The sequence below is a fragment of the Biomphalaria glabrata genome, chromosome 4, assembly GCF_947242115.1.
Source record: "Biomphalaria glabrata chromosome 4, xgBioGlab47.1, whole genome shotgun sequence".
NCBI classification, from domain to species: Eukaryota; Metazoa; Mollusca; class Gastropoda; family Planorbidae; genus Biomphalaria; species Biomphalaria glabrata.
In genome coordinates this window covers 14752812-14776527 of record NC_074714.1, presented here as the reverse complement: position 1 = coordinate 14776527, position 23716 = coordinate 14752812, and the positions used below count along the sequence as shown (strand labels likewise).

Genomic DNA, 23716 nt, shown 5'->3' with positions numbered 1-23716 from the left:
ATAAATCTAATAAATCTAATTTATCAAATAACGTCTACTTTTATGTTTTCTGAAAGCGATCCGTTTAATTCTTAAAATTAAATATGCAAGCAGATTTTTCATTAAGTTACACCACTTTTTAAATTAAAACTTTTAGGAGGAGGTGAGTTTTTATAAAAAGCTACATCACAAGGGGTGCACGAGTTCGAATCTAAACTTGAGCAGAAGTTTTTGTTATTATTATTATTAATATATATTTAGGAACAAAATAGGAACATTGATGTAAGCATGAATGCTTCGATGTACAAAAGCAATAAAAAAAAACAACAACAAATTCTAAACAACCCAAATTTATTATTTAGGATTTGACTTAGTAGAAGAAGAGATTCTAATTTTTTTTTTAATTAAGGTCCAGTATGAACCATACATTGGGTTTATGCCGTTGGAACATGGATCGACCATAGCTAGACACACCTATAGTGTCAGCGCAAACGAACTACTCATGCGGTCACCTACGGCACATCACATTGGACAGTATCACTTTGTGACATTTGAGGGAAATATATGGTCAGATCAACTTGAGTTTGGGACAATGATGAAGAAGTTGAAACCTAAATCAAGACTCAAGTTGTGTTGTCGTTTATGTTTCCCATAAATTTTGGCCTTTGCATAGTGTACGATTAAGACGGTAGATAAAAAATTGACTGGCAATTGTTTTTAGCGGGAGGGGAAGGAGTTGTTATGACATGATTAGGATTTATTATTTGTTTCGGAAATAAGGGGAAAGTTTTACTTAGTGACAAGTGACGTGACAGATAGTTAAAAAAGAAGAACGCTCTAAGTTACGCTACAAACAAGACGCTTTGTGTAGAACAGTAGTAATAACAAGTATTAGATATACGGCTTTACTGAAAGACATTTTACTGATCCCTTCTTAAGTATTAAAGTGTTTATTATTGTTTAATACTAGCGTCGACGACTTATATTGATTGTTTTGGCATGTCGCCGGTGTTCCTGATTTAGTTGAAGGTTACCTCCTGTTTATTTCATTGGTTGGATTCGACACCGCGGAAGAGCCATAACATTAGAAAAATAGATAGATAGATAGATTTATTTATTGAATTATTAATTACAGGTGGATGTTTTTATATACCATATCTTTATTTGCAATTATATTTGATATCAATACAGAAAAAAAAGCTAAACTCAATTTGAATATAGACACTAAAATAACAGGAATTATGCACAAAACATATTATTACACTAAAGGTTAATGTTATTAAGTTTGATTCATGTCCTTTCATGTCATGTTTCCATGTAATATAATGTGCAACACTGCATCAACAGTAAAAGCCATAAATATGCAAAGATACGACAATGATTTTTTTTTTTTTTTGTTGTCACAAAAATTATTGAAACAGTCTGTAGTTTCCATAGTAGACCTACATTGCAGTATATATTTTCCTACACTCCTAAAGTAACGTCACAGCTACTAGCAGGCAGGTGAAAGTTAGAGTCACTGTATATTTTATCACAGCTGAACTACCTGAAATTGAATTTTATTTTAATTGTGTATTATAAACAGACATCTTCTTATCTTATCTTATAAATTACAGACATTATTTTAAAAAAATACAATTATGTTCTACGCATTTCATAAGTCAATCTAACTCTGCTAAGTCGCTGTATTTCTTGGCTGATTCAAGCAACGCATTCCATTCTCTAATGGTACTAACGAAGAAGGAGCAGTTGTACGAATTCGTCAATTTGTCCTATTTGTTTTATGAAGTATTGGTGCTTTAGTTATAATTCCTCTGTCCTGAAGTGTCTCTATATTTAATCTAATGGTGTTACTCTAATCAAATGTAAATATTCGTTTGTTATGAATTTTACTCCTCTATTTTGCATTTGCTCTATTTTTGTTGTTGTTGTAGTTGAAGGACTCCCAAACAAAGGGTGATTGTTCTAAAACTGGCCTGACTAATGTGTTAACTAGCATTTCAGTTTCATGTCCCTGTTTCATGATGACGAGACTGAGATTGTAAGGCAAAAGGGAGAGAAAAGTGATACCTGAAGTCACAGACCAAAAGTATTTTATGTGTAAGTGGAGCGGGTTGTTTCAACTCAGTTGAGCGTATACAAGTATTTAGGGGCTTATTGTGTGGTAAGGAAGGGTTCAAATGCGGTATGATATAGCCTGGTAACAAATAAACATACCCAGTGAACAGGGCTAGTATTTAATAACGGGTTCCTAGCTGTTGAAAATTCCTAGAATCTTTAAGAATATGACACTTTTTAAGACACTAAGTAGACTTTGAAAAAAAATGTTGCTTAAAGACCAATTTTGACCGAAAATAAAATAAAAATTATTATGCAAATTTTACTTTTGAGATTTTAATTTGACCAACACGAAAAGAAAACAACAGTAGCGGCTTTTCTAAACAGAAAAAAAAATAGATCATGTACTATATGTTTCTTTACGCTATACTAATAGGTTTTGACACTCAATCGACTTGATATAAAAATGTATTTAATAGAATGAGAAGTAAATATTGTTTATACACAGATGGAGCTTTTTATTTCACATTAACCTTTCAAGCTCTTTGAGTGACTGTCATTGATTGTATTAACTGTTATATTGTTAGTTTCCTCATAATGAGTGGCCTTTTCATTCTTCATCCACACCTGTAATAAGTTATCAATGAAGTGAATATAAGTTATAAAGAATTGTAAAAATATGAATAACATAATTACAAAAGCAATATAAATATACTTTTTAGAATAGTAGCAAAATTTACAAATATTGTTTTATAATTACTGTCATTGAAAAATCAAACACTTTTTGTGTCAATAAAAAGTAGAGTAAACACTGATGGTATATATATAATATATTGTTACGTATTTCTGAATCTTCTGGCTAGATGTATTAGTTGGCACATAAATAAAAACACAGCAAAGAACTTGACGACTAAACTTTCAGTTTCATATAACTTTAATGACTATTAACTCTAATAATTCGTTACTTGAACATGTAGCGTAGAAGACTGTACAATATCTGTCAGTTTACAGTTAGCTATACTTCGTTGCAATACATCTCTTCACTTCGTTGCAATTCATCTCTTCTCAACTTTCCTCGAGCCGTATTCCACAGAGCAGACCAACGACACACTTCCCAGTGTCGCTCCAGGTCTCCTAAAGCTGAACCAAGTCGTACTCAAGTCTACCGAATCAGAGCCGCACACGTCTTACATCGACTGTATCGACTGTAACGGCTCAAGTCCACTGTAGTTCGCTGTATAGACTTTAACTTTAACGACAGTAGTCCACTCCAGTTAACTCTACCCTAGTTAACTTGCATCGAGTCGTACACATTTCTCTTCCACAGAGCCGCACGTCTTACACCGTCTGTATCGACTGTAACGGCTCACTCACGACTCCATACGACTGACTTTCACATTAACTTTCTGGCTTATATAGAGTCCATAATCGCTTCTCCAAAGTTGCACAAACACTCCTAGTATCCTCTGGAATAACATGTCAGGAAACGTCACATCCTGTCTTTATTTATACATGTAGATTCCAGAAAACATCGGCTGCAGTGTCATCAAGTCGGGGTCACACGTAGTGACCTTTATCTGTCACTGTTCATTAGTAACTGTCCCCCTACTTAGATCTGTTCGTCCCCTGGAACAACACGTGTGGACACGTCACATCCTGTCTTTGTTTGTACATGTAGATTCCAGGGAACACTAGCTGCTGTGTCATCTCGCCGGGGTCATACGTTGACCTCTACTTATCACTGTTCATTTGTAACAATATATATATAAACGAAATACACGACACAATATTTACCAGTGTTTGAGGATTAAATATATATTTCTCCTCATAGTTATATATAGCATCGGGCTTGGACATAAATGGTGGTCTTCTGATAGCAGGGAGAGGTGCTTTGGTCATCGATCCAGTCTTTGCACAAAAATTAATTGAGCAACCCTGAAATTACAGTTATTTAAATCAAATGTGATCAGGTAGTATTATGGGCTTTCCTCTATAGTGGAACAAATATAAATAACTAGTTTTTAGGTTTACCCGGTGTCAAGGAATTATTAATAAGATATATTTTTAATGGTATATAATAATTATCGTGAATTATTTATCACTGCAGGTTTAAAAAATTTTCAAGCCCACCGTTTTGTAGTACGGAGCAGTATCAGTATCAAAAAAATATGAGACTAAAGTAAAGTTCCCATTTCAGACCTTGCGATCTATAGGGCAGATGATGTTAAAATCATCTGGTTCTTTGGCCAACTGTTAAGGAGAAAGGTGTCATGTGGCCAGCACAACGACCAATCGCCTTTACTTTCCCCAACTAAAGTCAGGTATTCATTAGAGTTGTATGGAATCAGGACCTAAAAAAACTAAAGTCAAAATACCTAATTTTCAGCGAGATTTGAACTCAAATCAAATAGACTATTAAAATAACTGTTATAAAACAGAGTTATTAAGAAGATGATATGTTACGATCAAAAGATTCTTAAAAATGTATCTCATTTCTTTTAAATTTAGTTGGCTACTGTTTGATTATTTATTGGTAAAAAATGTAAACTAAAAAATAAAAAAAAAATAACTTAGAGAAGATTTTTTCCTTTAGAGGGGATACATTATCAGTTCAGCATGATCTTTAGTGGTTATGCTACAATTTGTCTGCACTTGCATGCATGCAGTTAGGTTTATGCTCAATACTTTCTAATTACACAAAATAATCATTTTCAAGAAAAATTTCAATGAAGAATATATTATTTAAACATATACAATTTATAATCAAGTTACAGGACGAATTAAAATGTAATAACGATAGAAATTTTATTGTATTTTTATACAATTCTCTGGTGTAATTAAAAAAAAAAACTTACTGAATCTATTGTAGCCAAATGCTGACTATATCCGTCCGGACATCTCATTGGGTATGACGTGCTACCGTCAATGTTTTGTGACATATTAGACTGCAGTTCATTTTTTGTTGAATTTTGTCGATAGACGGCGAGTGGATTTCCTTCAAACAAAAAAAAAAACAACAACAAAAAGGTTAAACACTCGTCCAAGAAAAAAACAACTGTTAATATAAAGTTTCACATTCCGCTGTTTAAGTCTTTTCGTTGTATAACCTACATCGTTTTGAACCCAACTCTCCGTATTTTAGAACTGAATCTTTTTTTATCTTTCAGTAACACTGATATTTAAAGCTAAATGCTGTATTTTCATTGGAATTAGATCTGCAAAATACATAAAAGATAGAAGGAAAAACTATAATTTGGCTCAAATCATTTCTTTGCTAAAAAGAGGATTATGTCGCAGATAATACCATTAGGTTGTCAGTTTTGAAGAACTGTAATCCGAAGACTCAATGCCCTAAATAATCCGTAGAATCCTTATTTTAGTATTATTTCCTAACATTTACGTTTAGTCAAAAAAGTGTATTTTTAAATAAAAAGTCTAAATGGTTCTTTTCAGACGAAAACACGTAACCCTTGACATTCAACCACAAAATAAAGCAAAAAAAATATTTTTTTAAATTGCTGTTCTAGTTAAAAAAAAAAAACAACCAACTATTATCGACTCACTTTGTCTGTATACATGTCTGTCTGATATTTCTCACACAACCTGCTACTAATCAAGTTTAAACTTAGCACAAATATGCATTGGCGTGGCCAACACATGAATCAATAAAACAAATTAGACGATTAGTCAATTAACTACTGGTTATTAATTATTTTGTTTTGAAACGACATCATCAAAACTAAATGTGGCTTGTCCCCTTTCAAAAAAATTCAGAAAATAAAAAGCGAAATATAATTAAAATAAATTCTAAAAGAATCAAAACTTATATAAGGGACAGAAGTGTACAGTTTTAGACATAACTATCAATACTATAGGGCATCTTCCTTTAATGAAAATCAAACTAAATTAATGAATTGCCACTAATTAATTAATCAACTGGTTGTTAGGACAATGAATAATTGTGTTAAGTTTCAACTGGTTCCGAGAATGTGTGTGGGAAAAATAACTTGAACAAAAATTGTACCAGACAGACACACATTAAGACAGAGTGAGTTGATATAAGCTTTGAACTAATAAACTGTCAAAGAAGGGTTTTATCTCGTGAGTTTAATTTAGAAATTAGGCTACATAGAATTGTGTTACCAGATTTGCAAGAAAAAAATCCTCCAAAAGGTATAGCCACACGAATACTCTGTTCAAAGTCATCACTTAGGCACAAAGTGACATCAGTTAGAATAATTCTAGGATAGAATGTAGGCGGGCAGTTCTAGAAATTGAAAACAAAATAAGACAAAATATTTAAACTGCGTAATATATATATATTAAATATATGTTTGGTATTACTTGAAGACCATTCCAGGCCATTCTCCATTAAGAGCGGTGTAAAACAAGGATGTGCACTGGCCCCTACACTATTTGGCATCTTCTTCTCAGTCGTACTATCCAGTGCTTTTAGATCCCTGAAAGACGGAATATACATCCATAGCAGATCCGATGGAAGGCTCTTTAACCTGGCACGTCTTAAAGCCAAAACGAAAAGGCGTCGTATCTTGATAAGGGAGCTGCTGTTTGCCGATGACGCGGCACTCGTATCTCACTCACAAGGAGGTCTACAGAAGCTAGTGAACGCCTTAGCAGCTGCTTGTCAAGAGTTCAGCCTTACTATAAGTCTCTCCAAGACCGAAATCCTGGCACAAGACGTCGCAGAAATACCTATAATACAAATTGGGAACCACACCCTTTTAGTGGTGCAGGAATTTACCTACTTGGGTTCAACAATTGTCAGTAACCTAGACTTAGACATCGAGCTGACAAAAAGGATAGGAAAATCTACCACAGCATTGGCAAAACTCTCCAAGCGCGTTTGGGAAAATGGTAAATTGACCATAGCGACCAAAATCCTAGTCTACAACGCCTGTGTTGTGAGGGTGACCGGTCACTTCATCCCCGGTCATTTCATCCCCGGTCACTTCATCCCCGGTCATTTCATCCCCTGGTCACTTCATCCCCCGGTCACTTCATCCCCGGTCATTTCATCCCCAATTAAATATTTTATATATAAATATGATTATGTAAAATGCTTTTTGACATTTTGTTACTAATGCGTTTATAGTTACACTCTGTTTTCTTAATGAGAAATCTTATATTATATTGTAAATCTGGGTGTGTACTTAGCTATAGCGCTTCTATTGGATGTGGGGGTTGTAATATCATAATATTTTCCGGATCGAAGGCCAAGGTTTGGTGTAAGTAGTAAAAAATAATTTGAGAGATAGAAATGCTATTACAATAATTATGATCATGCCGCTGATAACTTATCATCAAAGGCCAAGGTGTGGTGCAAGTAGTGGAAATCTTTTGAGAGATTGAAGTGCGATTAGAATAATAATGATCAATGCGCTAATAACCTATCATCAAAGGCCAAGGTGTGGTGCAAGTAGAGGAAATCTTTTGAGAGATAGAAGTGCGATAACAATAATTATGACCGTGCCGCTGATAACTTATCATCAGAGGCCAAGGTGTGGTGGAAGTACGACCATGTTTCACTTTATTTTATTTTTCAATGGCTCTTTCTTGAAAATGGGCGCGTCTTTTTTAGCCTTGAAATAAGGTTTTATTTATTTCTAATAAAGGCGAAGTTCACCCATCCTCGTGATATCATGTCGCATGTATAAGTTTTGCTTTAATTCCTTTTAAACATTAACGTGTTACTATTTTGTCATTTAAATAAAAATGAATACATTAAATATTGCTCATTTCATAATTTTTAAAATTACAATTTGTTAGATAAAAATGATCAGATGATGAAAATATCAGGGGATGAAATGACCGGGGATGAAGTGACCAGGGGATGAAATGACTGGGGATGAAGTGACCGGGGGATGAAGTGACCAGTTCACCCATCCTCGTGATATCATGTCGCATGTATAAGTTTTGCTTTAATTCCTTTTAAACATTAACGTGTTACTATTTTGTCATTTAAATAAAAATGAATACATTAAATATTGCTCATTTCATAATTTTTAAAATTACAATTTGTTAGATAAAAATGATCAGATGATGAAAATATCAGGGGATGAAATGACCGGGGATGAAGTGACCAGGGGATGAAATGACTGGGGATGAAGTGACCGGGGGACGAAGTGACCAGGGGATGAAGTGACCAGGGGATGAAATGACCGGGGATGAAGTGACCTGGGGATGAAATGACCGGGGATGAAGTGACCGGGGATGAAGTGACCGGGGATGAAGTGACCGGGAACCGTTGTGAGCACTCTCCTTTATGGCAGTGAAAGCTGGTCAACATACATGTACCAAGAGCACAGATTGAATAGTTTCCACTTGCGCTGCCTGAGACGCATAATGGGCATCTCTTGGAGGGACCATGTCTCCAATCAGGAAGTTTTGAGATTGGCCAATATGAACAGCATGTATGCTCTCCTGACACAAAGAAGATTACGCTGGCTCGGACATGTCACCCGCATGCCAGATGGTAGAATCCCGAAAGATATCTTATATGCTGAGCTTGTGGAAGGAGTCAGACCCAAGGGCCGCCCAAGACTAACATATAGAGATGTCTGCAAATGAGACATGAGAGCCTCAGCCATCAGTGAAAGTATGTGGGAAAACATAGCCAAAGACCGGAGTGCATGGAGACAGACTGTGCGTGCAAGGACAACCCTTGCTGAGAACAAAAGAATTGAAGCGGCTTTAATCAAGAGGGAGAAAAAGAAAGCTGCCCTGTCTGCTAGCCCTAAATCAGAGGCATACACATGTACGAATTGTGGCAGAGTCTGCCGTTCTAGAATTGGCTTGATTAGCCACACCAGATTCTGCCCCGTCTCAAAATTAAGCCAAAACCAGTGACTCACTTGGGCGCATCCATTGCCTTTCGAGACAAAGGAGCCATATATATATATAAATATTACTTGAAAAAAACAAAACTTGTTTCGTTGACTAGAAATGTTCTGCTTTGTAAACACGTTGAGTAATAAAACATACTTTGTTAAAATTGTATGATTATTATTAAAGTTAAAAGTATTGCTGACCAGGCTTATTGATATTCTAAAGAGACTTTAAAAAATATTAGAGAAATATAGAATAAGCATTTTTTTATTTAATGCCTCTTTATTATACATGCTCTATAGATATTTTCATTCATATTTACTATTTCTATCAGTAGTTGACAAAATCTTAATGGGACGAAAAAAAAAGAAGCAAAACCTGGATACCGATCTCGAAATCGGTTCTAACGATTTTTCTAATAATTAAACAGTAGATGTAAATATAAAAGCATTACTAGCTAATTGGTCACACAAGGAAAACTCTAGTTTTACAGTTATAATCAAATTTGGTTAAGAGGTCTAAGAAACCTGTATTTTGAACACAGAAGGTATTCCCGTATGTCTTTATCAAAGAGTGAAATAATTAAAAAGAGATTTAGGAACATTTTGAGCACAGTCTAGAGCTATAGGCCTATCATCAAACTAGGCCTATCATCAAACTAGGCCTATCATCAAAATAGGCCTATCTTCAAACTAGGCCTATCTTCAAACTAGGCCTATCATCAAAATAGGCCGATCATCAAAATAGGCCTATCATCAAAATAGGCCTATCATCAAACTAGGCCTATCATCAAACTAGGCCTATCATCGAACTAGATATATCATCGAACTAGGCCTATCATCAAACTAGGCCTATCATCAAACTAGGCCTATCATCAAACTAGGCCTATCATCAAACTAGGCCTATCATCAAACTAGAATCTTCTATACTAATCTATACTAATCAATACCATATAAATAGATCCAATATTCTGATTTGAACTACTATCTTTTAATGTTGCCATGTCTGGATCTGGATCACCAAACTAAATATTTACATTCTCTGAGTAATTTTATATATGGGCGTAACCAGATTTATTATTTTTTAAGGAGGGGGGATTGGGGCTTTGAATAAACATTTCCTTTTATATCTATTATTTATTAAGTATTAACAATAAAGTCATCAGCATTATAAAGGAAAAATGTCTTTTAAATGTTTTTTTTTTTTACATTAGTTGTTCTCATGTAAAATTCATTTTTGAGCGACAAAGTTGAAAAATATACAAAACTAAATCTCTATAAAAAAAACGTGATAAATATACATTCATGATTTTATCATTCTAAAACACTCCTATCAAGGTTAAGTCAGTCAATGCCCCAATAATACGTTAGAAATAAGATAATGTTGTCCTAAAAATTACTAGAAGATATAATCATTTGTTCTACTATGTTTTTTCTACGACGCTTATGTGGTTAATGTATATATATTGTTGTGACAAGTCGGATTAAAGATTTGGCCGTTTTGGGTGTCTAGGGGATTTTTATGGTTTGAGAATCCTTACTTGCACATATAAACTACAAGCATAGCGTTAAAATGCAGGCAACAAATGCTATATTTAGATGCAAACTTATGTACAGTTTATTATACAAAATAAGATAATGAAAGGTGAAATGCTGTACAGTTGCTAGTATGGGATCTAGCGTATTTACATATATAAGATTATCATCATCAGATATTAGAACCAAGTGGTCTGAGTGTCATTAGGCTGGTTGCTTAGCTTTTGGTCCGGTGCTGCACTGGTGAGACTGGTGTGGCTGATACTGATGCTGTCTGCTGGTGGGCTGGCGTAGTGGATCCAGGCTCCGTGTGCAGTCCAACTTGTATGGTTGCAGAGCTGAGCTGCGTCTACCAATCAGTTAAGCCAGTGACGAGTCTGTGGCTAGCGTTGTTACTTGGACTCTTGATGCATGAGTAGAACTGATGTCTACAGATCTGGTGCCAGCAAATCTGCTATCAGCTTTAGGTTGCTAAGATTTCAGGCGGATGTAGCCTATAAATAAAAGCTGCAACGATATGATGTATGCGTCGGTTTAGCCATAATGATAACACTGGGAGGTAGATGCCTTTCCGTGAAGGACATCTTTAGACTGATGTATAGAAACTATAAGCTAGTTTCAAAATTGTCAAAGGGACCTAACAAATGAATATAGTGTCCCATCAAGGGAGATAACAATAATAATGGGGACTCCCATAAAGGGAAATAACAAACAGTAGTAAGTGATATATGATAAGTAATACAGGTGACGTTCACCAATCACGGTGAGTAGCAAGTACATACATCGCTTAGATAAATGAGATGACAGGGGAAGGGGAGATCAACGCCTGACACTCGCCCATGCTCTCCCATAAGTAAACATAGAGCATAAGTAAGTACATACTCAGTAATAAGACATGTTTACATAAGTGTCTTGATAATTCCCTGCCAAGGAATTAATCAATGATAATATATTGAAGGCTCGTGCTGAGCGCTAATATATCAGAGTTAAATAAATGATAGTTAAAGAGCTAAATACATCTGGTAAGAATTGTTAATAAATTCTAGTCTAGACGGCTTGAACATTTAGCCACAAAAGTCATGATATAAAATATAAGTATACAGTAATCTACTTACATTATTCGTGATAAAAATGCACAAATATATACACGAATAATGTAGTAATAAATGCACAAATATATATGTATATATACATTACTAAGTAAAATGTTTCCCAAGCACTTTACAAAGTTACATACCACCAATCCAAGTGAAATAAGGGAATGAAAATAGTCTAGAGCTCAAGCAAGAGATAGATGTGCTCCCTGTGGGCTCTCCAGCGTGAATGAGATCGGACGATGAAGTTTGTCCATATACACGTGGATAGAAAGGGGGGGGGGTGAGTGGCGGGAGATAAGTGCAAAGGTGGTCTAGACTATCTGGCGTCTTTGACAAAGAGATCCTCGCTTGACCGTGACGGCGTTTCCGGGAGATAGACACCACGCGAAGGCGCGAGTTGAAAGTCCAGGGAGTTCGCCAGGTGGTCAGAGGATAGAAAGGAGGGGGGGGGGTATCAGAGCTCGGCTGGATCAAAGGAGATTATACCTCGATAATGGCTAGTGTTAGACGAACAGCGTTGCCCAAGGCGTTGAGTTGAATGGGCACTTTGAAGTGACCAGCCCCTCCCGGAAGGAAGGGGGTCAACGGATGTTTGCCACGATAGATGGAGGGAGTGTACTCTTGTCAAGAGTCTAGTGTGACACGTGTCAAGGTGGGGATAGTAAAATGTGACATCGATGCCCAAGGGGGATGGGGTTGGATTGAAGGGGTGGTGGCTGTGTTTTTAGCGCTTGATCGCTAAATTAGTGCAATTGATGATTAATAGCGAGTAAATAAATTAATTAAATGCTTAGATCTGAGTGATACCTTGAGTGAGCTAAAACGGTTCGTCGCTATTGTACATTGTGTTTATTATGGTCCGGCAGTTATGATGGGTAGTTCTCGTATCCCGTATGGGAGACGAACGTATGCCAAAAGCAGTCTTTTTTGGTAAGCTAAAAGGTGGTCGACGTAACAGAGGTACCCCACGGAAACGCTTCAAAGTCCAGCTTAGGAGTAAACTTTTCTATAAGAGAACACCTGGTTGCATGCGGCCTCAGAACGAGACAGCTGGAGGTCACTCACGAAGGCCCCGGGATACACATTTGAGACCAAAAGAAAATCCGCTGCCGAGGACAAACGCAGACGGCGAAAAGAAAATCCAAATCGACCACCTGCGGACAATGGTTATGCTTGCCCTGGATGTGGCAAAATATGTAGGTCACAGCTAGGGCTACGCAGCCACGGTAAATACTGCACTCCTCACTAAACTTCGGATTCGAAGATAAGCCTTATTATTATTATTATATTGCATTTATATATTTATTATAGTCTTACAGTAGATCCAGTAAGGGGATTGTCTTGTGTAGGTCTGTAGAAGCCACCAAACAAATAGCCAGAGTTGGGAGGGACAGGGCTTGTTGCTGCACACCAATAGGCTGAATATGCAGCAGTAGACTCATATTGTTTGTTGTCACAGCAAGTAGAAAGATAGAGGAAGCCACAACTAAAACAAATAAAGTCAAGTACAAGTGAAACTCAATAACAAGCAAAAGAAAGTTTATACATAGATGTTAATTACTAAATTAAATTAACTACTGCGCTAATTACTGCTATTTACCTAAAAAAATAACAGGGTTTAACCCCTTTTCTGCCATTTAAAAAAGATAATCATTATTAAATGATTAATTATTGATTAATTTTTTGATTGATTTGTGTATCGTCATTGACTATGAATAATTAAGCAAAATTTTAAATAACGTGCAAATAAGGGGATTAAATCCATATATACATCTATGCTTTTTATTAAGTAACATTTATCCCCCTTATTTCATTATCAAATAGAATAAATAATCACGAATGATTGATTACTAATTGATTAATTTTTTTGATTGATTTATGTCTTGTCAGGTACAATGAATAATTGTGCAAAATTTCAAATTGAATCAAGAATGGAAAGAGGAGAAAAAAACATGTCCAACCCTTTTAGACAGACAGACAGACAGACAGACAGAGTGAGTTGATAGAAGCTTTATAAAACAATTAAGTTCAAGAGGAGGAGGAAAAAAATGAAAAAGAGGGTTTCACATAAAGAAAAATAACTGTATTACAACAATCTAAACAAAAAGAAAACATAAGGGTATGCTGCGTCCCAACAATATGAATGGTCATACAAACAAAAAGGTAAAAACAATGGAGTCACGATAATTCGAACTTCCGCAATCCGAAAGTCAATTCAATCCGAAACCGAAATTAAGATACAGTTAGAAATAACAAAACTAAGAAAGAAAAGTGAATAAGTATATTCTATTCTAAAAATTACTGTATGTTCATTACCGTGTTTCAAGCGTAGAATACCATATTTTTAGCGTTTTAAATATTCTCAGTACATAGCTCTTTCGTCCAGTATTTAAACTGTACCACAAGTCGATCTATTAGAAAACTATTTTCATAAATTATGTATGTATTTTAAAACTCTATTCTAGAAAACTACTTTGACTTCTGTATAAGAATTATTTCCCTCTCTTGTCACGCACTTCCTGCACAGAATTGGTTAGTTTATATTTATTGTATCTTATTATCTCTATATATCAGCGGTTCTCAACCTTTTAAGCTCGACGACCCCTTTTTACAATCCCCCACTCTGCCGCGACTCCCTCCACACACACACACATACAGCAATAGAAGAATAGACAAAAACAATCCACATTTTCGATGGTCTTAGGCGACCCCTGAGAAATCGTCATTCGACCCCCAGGTTGAGAAACCCTGCTATATATAATTCTCTTCATGGCTCAAGAGTTTGGACGAGAAGAAAAAGAAAATGAAAGATCACTCTCTTATTTCTGCGGATAGTCACCCCTCGAAAAAACAAGAGGAGGGGGGGGGAGAACAAGAATTGACAGGTTGGCTGTCTGGTCGTGCGGTTTGGATTTATCAAACCATGCCCGCTGAAGGAACATCCGAAACATGTAAAACATTTTGCAAACACTAAATAGCAGCGCCGGACTTAACCATTGTGACCAAAAAGTCATGGATAGAGAACAACTAATCTACTATGTATATTCACCCGTCACTAAATAGCAGGGACGACTTAATCATTGTGGGGCCCTATGCGAAACGGAATGCAAAACCCAAGTTTGGGTAGGGAGACGGATTATAAGTGAAATTTAAGAGTTTATATTAGAAAATAAATTCGTCTTTGTATTTTATTCATTCTTTACTACGTACACAATTACTTTACGAGCCTTGCGTGTAGCAAAGACATACACTATATCATAAGAATTCTGTTTTCTACATAGATCACGCTCAATAGCAAGAATTACCAAATGTTTCAATCTATCTTCGAGAATTGTTGAACTAAAGTAATTCTTCATTAGTTTGAGGCGTGAGAAGCTTCTTTCACCAGATTCCACAGTTACGGGATAATGCCGTTTTTTTTATTGCGCTTAGGATTGGCATTTTCCATATTGAATGACACCCCAATATGACACTTTTGGTCTATATATTTCAGGAGATTTGTATGAGATTTCTAAAGATTTTAATAATTTGCGGAAATTTTCAGGATTTTTTCGATTTCAGGAGCTCCTTGTAAATCGACAGGAGGCCGCGGGAAATCTGTTATAAGTTATACAATGGTTAAATTTAATAATTTATACACCTAGAATTAGCGCGGGTCCTATGAAAGTGTGGAGCCTCTCTGCAGTGACCTAAGGCCGGCCCTGTAAAATAGCGGCGTATGCTATGCCGCCGGTCGACTAGTTATGTTTTTAAAAAAAAAAGTTCTCATCTATCTCTCAGACCTTGCGATCTATGCATTTATGGCCGACGTTTAAAGAGCGTTTTATGTGGCCAGCACAACGTTCAATCGCCTTTACATTTCCCCATCTAATGACAGGTGCCAATCAGATCCCGAAAGATTGGAAAGCCAAACGTCATATCACTCAGCCAGCCACACGTGTTAATATTGGATGAATTTCTTTGTAAAAAGTAAAGATTTCATTTTATCATCATTTTTCATTATGTTTATTGAAGTAGTCCGAATAATTCGTTAATCGAAATGGGTCCGGTGCCAATCATTGCTGACTATAGAGACTCTACTGTATATACATTTTTTTAAACAAACACAGTAAAACCAAGATACTATTTTAAAACATACTTTTTATTTAAAAATACCCTTATATTAAGCGTACTTGTGTCAATTAAGTAGAATCAGTCATGTAACAAAATTTGTAATAGAACTAGACTAATAATAACAAGATTACAAAGACAGTTTGTGTGGAAACACAAACTCAAAATCGGCCCCCGAAGTGGTCTACCCAGGCAGGCTTCAATATTTTCAGAAAGAACATCCAAATGAAATTATATCAAAGACAAATGAGAGATAAGAATGGAGAAAGAAGGTTGATAGACCTTGTGTAGTGCCCCAACGGTCCTGCAGATTAAAGGATAGGTGCAAGTGAATGCAAAGTTAGATGTGAACCTGGCCTAACTAGTTCCCCTTTCAGACCTTTTGGTCTATAGGGCAGATGATGTAAGGTTCATCTGTTTTTTGTGGCCTACGGTTAACGAGGGTGTCATGTGGCCAGTACAACGACCAACCGCCTTTACTTTTCCTCAACTAATGTCATGTACCCATTAAAGCTGGGTGGACTCAGGGGTGCCCAAGGATTCCGAAGTTGAAAATCCCAGTCTTCACCAGAATTCGACCCGAGCCCCCGTTCGGAAGCCAAGCGCTTAACCGCTCAACTACCGCGCCTCTCCTGGCCTAACTGAAGTCTTATAATTGATGTAATTGTTTTGAAAAGCCTCGATCTCTTATTTGACTCCTCAAAAGAATAAATTACAGCGACATTACATTATAAATTTGTAAGTAAATGCAGTTTATAAGATTACTATTCGTTTTAAATTAGGTCTAACTTATAATGCATACTAATTAGCTTTTTCTTTTTAAAAAACTGCTTGCATAAGTGATTTTGAAAACGAGATTTTTCGCTTTCAGAAAAAAAAAAGTAGCCGTTGCATCAGAACTTTGAATGGTCTAAAATATTGTGATGTCGGATTTTCACTATCTTTTATAGTTTACAAGATCTAAACGGGACGAACGAACAGACGGACAGACAATTCACACAAAACTAAAAAGCATTAATAAAAAAAAATCGACTCATGGCTTAATCCTTCTTAGGTTTCTCAAGCCAACAAGGTAATCACTCTGATAGTGGAGAGCTTATCTTCATTTAAGATTGTATAGTCATATTTTGTTTCTATAGTATAGTCCTATTTTTAGGTTTGTGTTTATTAAGACTTATAGGACGATCTATAAAGTGGACTAATTTACCTTGTACCACCACTTCAGTTTTATTACAATTTTTGTCCCTTGTTTGAGATACCAAACAAAATAATTTATTACCAACTAGCTAAATGGTTCATGTTTTTAAATTGATTTTTGTGTTGTCAGATAAAAGATACAATTGTGCACATTTTCAGCTTAATTCAAAATAGGGTGTGGGAGAAATAACATGTGCAAACTTTTTGCAAGATAAAGTGAATGGACTTCATTCACCAATCGTAAACAAATAACATTCAGCCACGTCATTCTCTATCTCTTCTATACATATTACGTAATACACACAGGCTATCACCTGACAGTTTTTTTTTCGTTATTTTATCATTGGTGAATGAGGTCCATTTTTATAAGCTTTGCAAAGGCAACATTTTTTTTTTACCTCTGGCAAACTCTATCAGTCTCTATGATTCCTCTCTTATAAAACGTCTGAATAAGAATGGCCGTGTAGGAGGGAGGACATGAATAAGTTCCGGTCTTTGGATTCACGTGCTGGAGATCATCACAAGGGTTTTTACGTAGAGTTGACCCATACACCGAACACGTCTGATAAACACCTACAAATTGATAAATTTCTATTCAAAATTTAGGCGATAGATATCTAATGCATTTAAATTTTATTTGAGGGCTCTGAAAAGGAAAAAAAATAATTAAATAACCTTTTCATACCTTACAATCAATGGTACAGATGATGTCAAAGTAATTTGTTTTTATGGCCGACTAAGGTGTCATGAGGCCAGGACAACGACCAACCGCCTTTACCATCCTTAACTAATAGCCTATCAGGTACCCATTAGAATTGGTGGAATCAGAGGAGATCATAAAATCCCAAAATACTATTCTTAGTTTTCGCCGAAACTTCAAACAGGCAACCCTCGATTTGGAATCGAAGCGCTATATCACTCGGCAGCAGAGCCCCCTAAAGGAAAATAAACTGCTAAGATAGGTTTTGGTCTATCGTTCTGTCCATCAGTTCGTTACGTTTCAATCTCAAAAAGTAGAAAGGATATTAACAATCTGTAATCATGATATTTTAGATTTTGCAAAGTTCTATTGCAACGTCTACTTTTTAAAATTCGAATGTAAACCGTTTCTTTTAGGGTAGGTAAGTCTTAAAATAAGACAATAATTTCTTATTACTAACCCTTGCTTCTTATAATATCTCAATAGAAAATATTATCGCTTCCTTTAATAAGTTTGTTATTTTTCGTTTACTAGATAACTTCAATGGTAAAATACTCATTTAAATGTTGTTGTTTTTTAAGAATTTATCTAATCTTTTGATTTGTCGTAAGGGATAGCTATATGGTGCAGTCAAACATGTACATTAAATAAAAGAAATTTATAGATTTTATATAGCTCTACTTTCATGCTGATAAGAACATTGGGGCACAACACAAGACCTGTCTACCGTCTTTCTCCTTTTCTCTCTTTCCTTTGACCACGATAATATTTCATTCTCTTCTTCCTGGTACTATTCCCTGAAGAAAGGTCTTTGTGAACCCTGAGGACCTTGTGATGTTTAAGAGTTTAAGTTTACATTTTTTGACAATGTTTAGCAGGTCGTCCTGGGGTCCAATTGCTGTATTAATTCTGTTTCTATTATCTTCATTCGTGATGCGGACTTTGTAAGTGGCACCTAGGATTTAACTATATCTTTATAAGTATCAGTTCATCGAATGCATATGAATATCAACAATGCAATTATAATGCCATTAATACATATCTGTATCCTGTGCTATCAAGTCGTTAGTTGAACTTACAATAGAACAGCTCGTCTCTCCTTTTTTTGTATCGACGGAGATAAGATTGTAGTTGTTGATAGTTTGTAGTTCACAGTTTCTGATTTGCCTTTTTGTCTATCTGAGAGGACCACTTCGGAGCCGATTTTGATTTTGTGTTTCCACGCAAAGTTTCTCTGTTACCTTGTTTTTTTACTTTTTTTTTGCGCAAATTTCATTCATAAAACGTGCTAAGCGCGCTTAAGTATCTCATCTGCGTACATGCTAGGGATAGAGTATCTGGGAGAAGGTTTTCGTGTGTTTTTTGAAAGATTAGGAATTAGTTATGTGTTTCATAGTAGAGTAATGTTGAGACTTAGTGACAATGACGAGACTAGTAAAAACAAGAACATTATTTAGAAGTAAACAGAATACTTCTGAAGGCTTTAGAGAGAGGCAGTTTTTATAGAGAGAGATAGAGATTTAGCGTGACGACATTTGATGGTTCCCTTCGTTATTATTAAACTTCTTATTCGACGTTCGCTATTAGCGTCGACTATCTTATAATATTGTTGGTCTTTTGCCTGTGTTATTTGGTTTCGCTATTTGAGAGTAACCTCCATTTGAGTTATCTCCATAAGACACAGTGTGGAAGTGGTCAACACATGTTACTCTTAGGTGTTCAGCAAAAACAGCCATATTAAAAAGGCTCGAGTTCCAATCCCGACTGGAGAACAAATGTTGTTTTTTTTTATAATTCCTTTTAACAGGGTCAGAAAACGAAAACCTTGATTGACATAAATTTGAAAAACGTCTCTAGAGATTTTCTTAGAAAGTTGAAAAGTTTGTGTATAACTTTTGGGAAAAAAAAATAATAATTTTTGACAACACATGAAAAATTGTGGTTTAATCAGTATAATTTAAAAAAAAAAAAAAAAAAAAACTTCTGAAAAGTAAATTGGTCTGGAGGTTTAGACTAATGAGGGGCAACCCTTTTTAAAAGCGGATCAAAAACAGAATGTTTAAAAAAAAAAGAAAATACAGAAATTGTGTATTAAATCTAAGCTGTTAAAAAAATGGATGCATTTAAACAGCGAGTGTTTTGATAATAATAATAATTATAATTATAGATTTTATATAGCACAGCATGCTCAGAGCGCTATGGTCCAATCTCATTTGTGGACCAATGGGGGAAAGGGGTATCTAGGAGCAGCTTTTCCGTGCTTCCTTTAGGCAATCAGTAAACACAACTCTGCTCGAGTTGGGTGTCGAACCTCGAGCCCCCTTCATAGGTAGTCATGACAAGCCTAATTCAAGCGTACTTAGCCTCTTGACCACGCTTCCCATTAGAAGTACAATGTTTCCTGACCAGACTAGGAAACTGGGGAGTGGTGGAGGTTTTAATAGCGTTCAAATTGAAGGACTGAACTCACGTCTCTTTGTTTCTTATAAATAATATTAATTGCACAGTATCATTTACATTGATATTTTCCTTCATATTTATTGAGCAGAACTTACAGTTACTAATCTTTGAGGTTAACTGCGATAGACTATTTTAATTTATTCATTCGACTCTAGATGTTTCTTTGTTGGAGATACGCTTATAATTTCAAAATCCTTTTCTTTAAAGAAGATTAAACTTGACAAATTTAAACCATACATTGGTTAAAAAATTCTCCGTTGCATAACTGTTTGTTATATTTTGAAATACCAATATAACTCAATTATATATGTAGTGACTGCTATGGTGTTTTAAGCTTTTGAAAAAAAGATTTTACTAGCCTAATAATTCTTTTCGGAGATATATTTGTTTTTAGATCTATACATAAACTTTTTTAAAAAAATTTTTAAAGGGCGGGGGCTGCTTTGTGCTTGAGTAAAAAAGTAGAATATTATTTTTAATCTATCAATCATTAATTATTAAAAGCAAAGTAATCGCACTTTCAAAAAGTCATCAGCTTCCTATAAAAAAATGTAAAATTATTTTTTGTTTCTTTGTTTTTCTCTCGTAAGGTTTTGAATTGTTCTATACTATTCTCAATTTTGAATATATGATAATACTGATATTGTATAATCTTAACAAATTAAATTCATTAGAATCTAAATTAGAAAAAAATGATGAACATATTTCATTGTTCATACATACCACCGAATGGTAAGTCTGTAGCTTTAGCACCACAAGATCCATCATCAACATTGGCTACATAACTAAAATTTGGATCCCCTATTTTAGTACAACCTCTGTAGGTATTCATCTCGTAGTACATTTCTATTGATCTACGTATGACCTGCAAATACAAAGATACATGTAGATAAAAACTTATTTAGCATAATATTACTTTCTTATATATAGGATTTTCACATGTGTATGCATATCTAAACATATCAAACTTATTTGTGTATCGGCTTTACTGGGTGTGACACGCTACCTATATTCAAAAGTATATTGTAGATTTTCCCAAGTAAAGATTACAAAGTAATCCCAGCTTTAGCATTTTTTTAAGAACTGGAGTACGCTCTTAATACAATACAGAGAGAAAAATCGAAGACAAAGAGAGAATTTTAAATGTGCTGGCAATCACAGGGTGGAGGACACGCAAAATCATGAGATATATCAGTTGTATGAAGATCCTGAGCGATAGTGACAGAAATAAAAAAAAAAACAGACTACGTTGTGAGGGTCACCTTGAAAGAATGTCAGAGAAGAGAATAGCGAAAATTGTATACAGGCAAAAACCAAAAGGCAGGCGACACAAAGGCTGACCTCGAATGCGATGGATTGATGATGTGGAGGCAGATCTGCAACTTGAACAGCTTGGGGCTAGAGCGCGGAGACGAAAGGCGCAGAAGAGATCTGAATGGAAGGCTGTGTTGAAGCAGCCCTCCATGGGACGTCTCATTGAAAGGTAACTCTTGCATGCTAAATAATATAAATGAAACTTATAGTTTAAAAGAATGTAGCTTAGAAATTTGATTCTACAATGCTAACAAGAAAATAAAAAAAATATATTTTAAAAAAAGCTTCTACTAAGCGTAGTTGTATCAATTAGTTTGGATCAGTCATGTAATTACATTTTCAATAGATCTAGACTAACAATAAACAAAGCATTTATTTTTTATTTTTTGTTAATTAAAAAAGTAGAAACGACTGAATTCAAACTCATGGCACAAGCTATGGGTTTTTTAAGCCAACACGGTAACCACTCTGCTAGTGGAGAGCATATGAACACAGAAGATTGTATAGTTATCTATTGTTTCTATATTTTTAATGTTGTGTTCTAGAAGACTTCGACGATGACAAATAAAGGGGACTAATTAAGCTTTATATCACTACTTCAGTCAAGTACAATGTCTTCCCCTTATTCGAGATTGAGATTCTAAACAAAATAATTAATTGCCATTTGTTAATTAACGAATCGGTTAATTTTTTAAAATTGATTGTTGTCAGGTAAAATAAATGATTGGGCAAAATTTTAAGCTTTATCCGAGATTGGGTGTGGGAGAAATAATGTGTACAAAGTTTTTACCAGACATACAGAGTGCGTTGATATAAGCTTTGCAAAAATTGAAAACAAAAATACCTGTAAAATGTGTTTTTTTTTAATATAGTTTATCAATACTTACGTATTATGTACATCAGACACACCAAAAAATGTGTTGTTTTTTTATTGATAAACTTTCATTTCTTTTAGAACTACAAAATCAGTTACTATGGGCTCTTATTTTATTTTTTTATTTTTCTCTATAAATTTAAAAATCTCTTCCTCTTTTCAGATTTTCAAAATATGTTTAGGTTTTCTTTAGTCCACATGTATCTAAACATTTCTATAAGCTCTTTTCTCTCTAATAGTATTATTTACCACTCATATTTGTTTAGGGGAATCAATTACATCAAAGCGCAGGTGGCTTTGATTAACTTTAGTATAAACGATTTTATGCTTTTAGCATGGTCCCTTTTTTTTTCACATTACTCTAAAAGGTAATCCTATTTGTAACTCACTTTCTCCAGTGCATCGACTGTTGAGTAAGGTAGGTCTGGAAGTAATTGTGGCTTGACCAGGTAGTTTAATGGATCACCCGTCCTGTCCATGGGAACTAGATTTTTGTCTACGCCTTGAGTCCAGGCACTCAGATTCGTTGATCCAAGATCGAACAAAGGACCACCGTAACTTTTTACAACTGAGTGAGTCGTTGCCTTGCTGTAGGATTCTTTTTGCTGATCGGTGTATGAAGAGCTGAGATAAGAGAATAAATATTTATTAAAGATCATAAATTTAAATATACATTGGCTAAGCAGAGAATAAAATAATGTAGATAGATGAGACTAGATAAGATTAAGATAAATTAGATTTTGAAGATAAAATAGATAAATAGATAGATAGATAGATAGATAGATAGATAGATAGATAGATAGATAGATAGATAGATAGATACATACATACATACATACATACATACATACATACATACATACATACATACATACATACATAGATACATACATACATACATACATACATACATACATACATACATACATACATACATACATACATACATACATACATTGGTTAATATGCATGAATAAATGCTTGACGCGTAGGACGTAATAATCTTTTTTGAAGTAACGTCTGTATCATATAAGAAGATAAGATTCATACATACATACATACATACATACATACATACATACATACATACATACATACATACATACATACATACATAAATACATACATGCATACATACATACATACATACATACATAGTTACATATATACATATACACATACATACATATACACATACATACATATATACACATAGTTACATACATACATACATACATACATACATATCATGGGCGTAGCCAAGGGGGGGGGGGTTGGGGTTCAACCCCCCCCCCAACCCCCCGAAATGAAATTCCCCTGGGATCGGAATTCAGTAATTTGATTTTTTGCTTTGATTTTGTTTATTTTGGGTGACATTTTAATACTATACCATCACTTGCCCCAGCGCTGCCAAGGGGTTTTGAGTTTAAGACCCCCTATCAGGGGGGTTTGAGTTTAAAACCCCTATCAGGGGGTTTTGAGTTTAAATCCCTATACCAGGGGGTTTTGTGTTTAAAACCCCCTACCATCAGGTTTTAAGTTTAAA

At 35.0% G+C, this 23716-nt stretch overlaps 1 protein-coding gene across 1 annotated transcript in view; it reads right to left on the bottom strand.

Moving 5' to 3' along the window:
* Positions 1–1078: 1078 nt before the first annotated feature.
* The window catches only part of LOC106054130 (macrophage-expressed gene 1 protein-like), a 35993-nt gene continuing 13355 nt past the window's right edge, over positions 1079–23716 (bottom strand). The window contains exons 7-15 of the mRNA XM_056027698.1: positions 22560–22794; positions 20706–20847; positions 17221–17395; positions 12833–13001; positions 6181–6304; positions 4893–5032; positions 3832–3972; positions 2571–2664; positions 1079–1525 (exon numbers count right to left, since the gene is read on the bottom strand). Coding sequence (XP_055883673.1) covers positions 1452–1525; positions 2571–2664; positions 3832–3972; positions 4893–5032; positions 6181–6304; positions 12833–13001; positions 17221–17395; positions 20706–20847; positions 22560–22794 — 1294 coding nt within the window. The 3' untranslated portion in view covers positions 1079–1451. The remainder of the gene's footprint in view (positions 1526–2570; positions 2665–3831; positions 3973–4892; positions 5033–6180; positions 6305–12832; positions 13002–17220; positions 17396–20705; positions 20848–22559; positions 22795–23716) is intronic.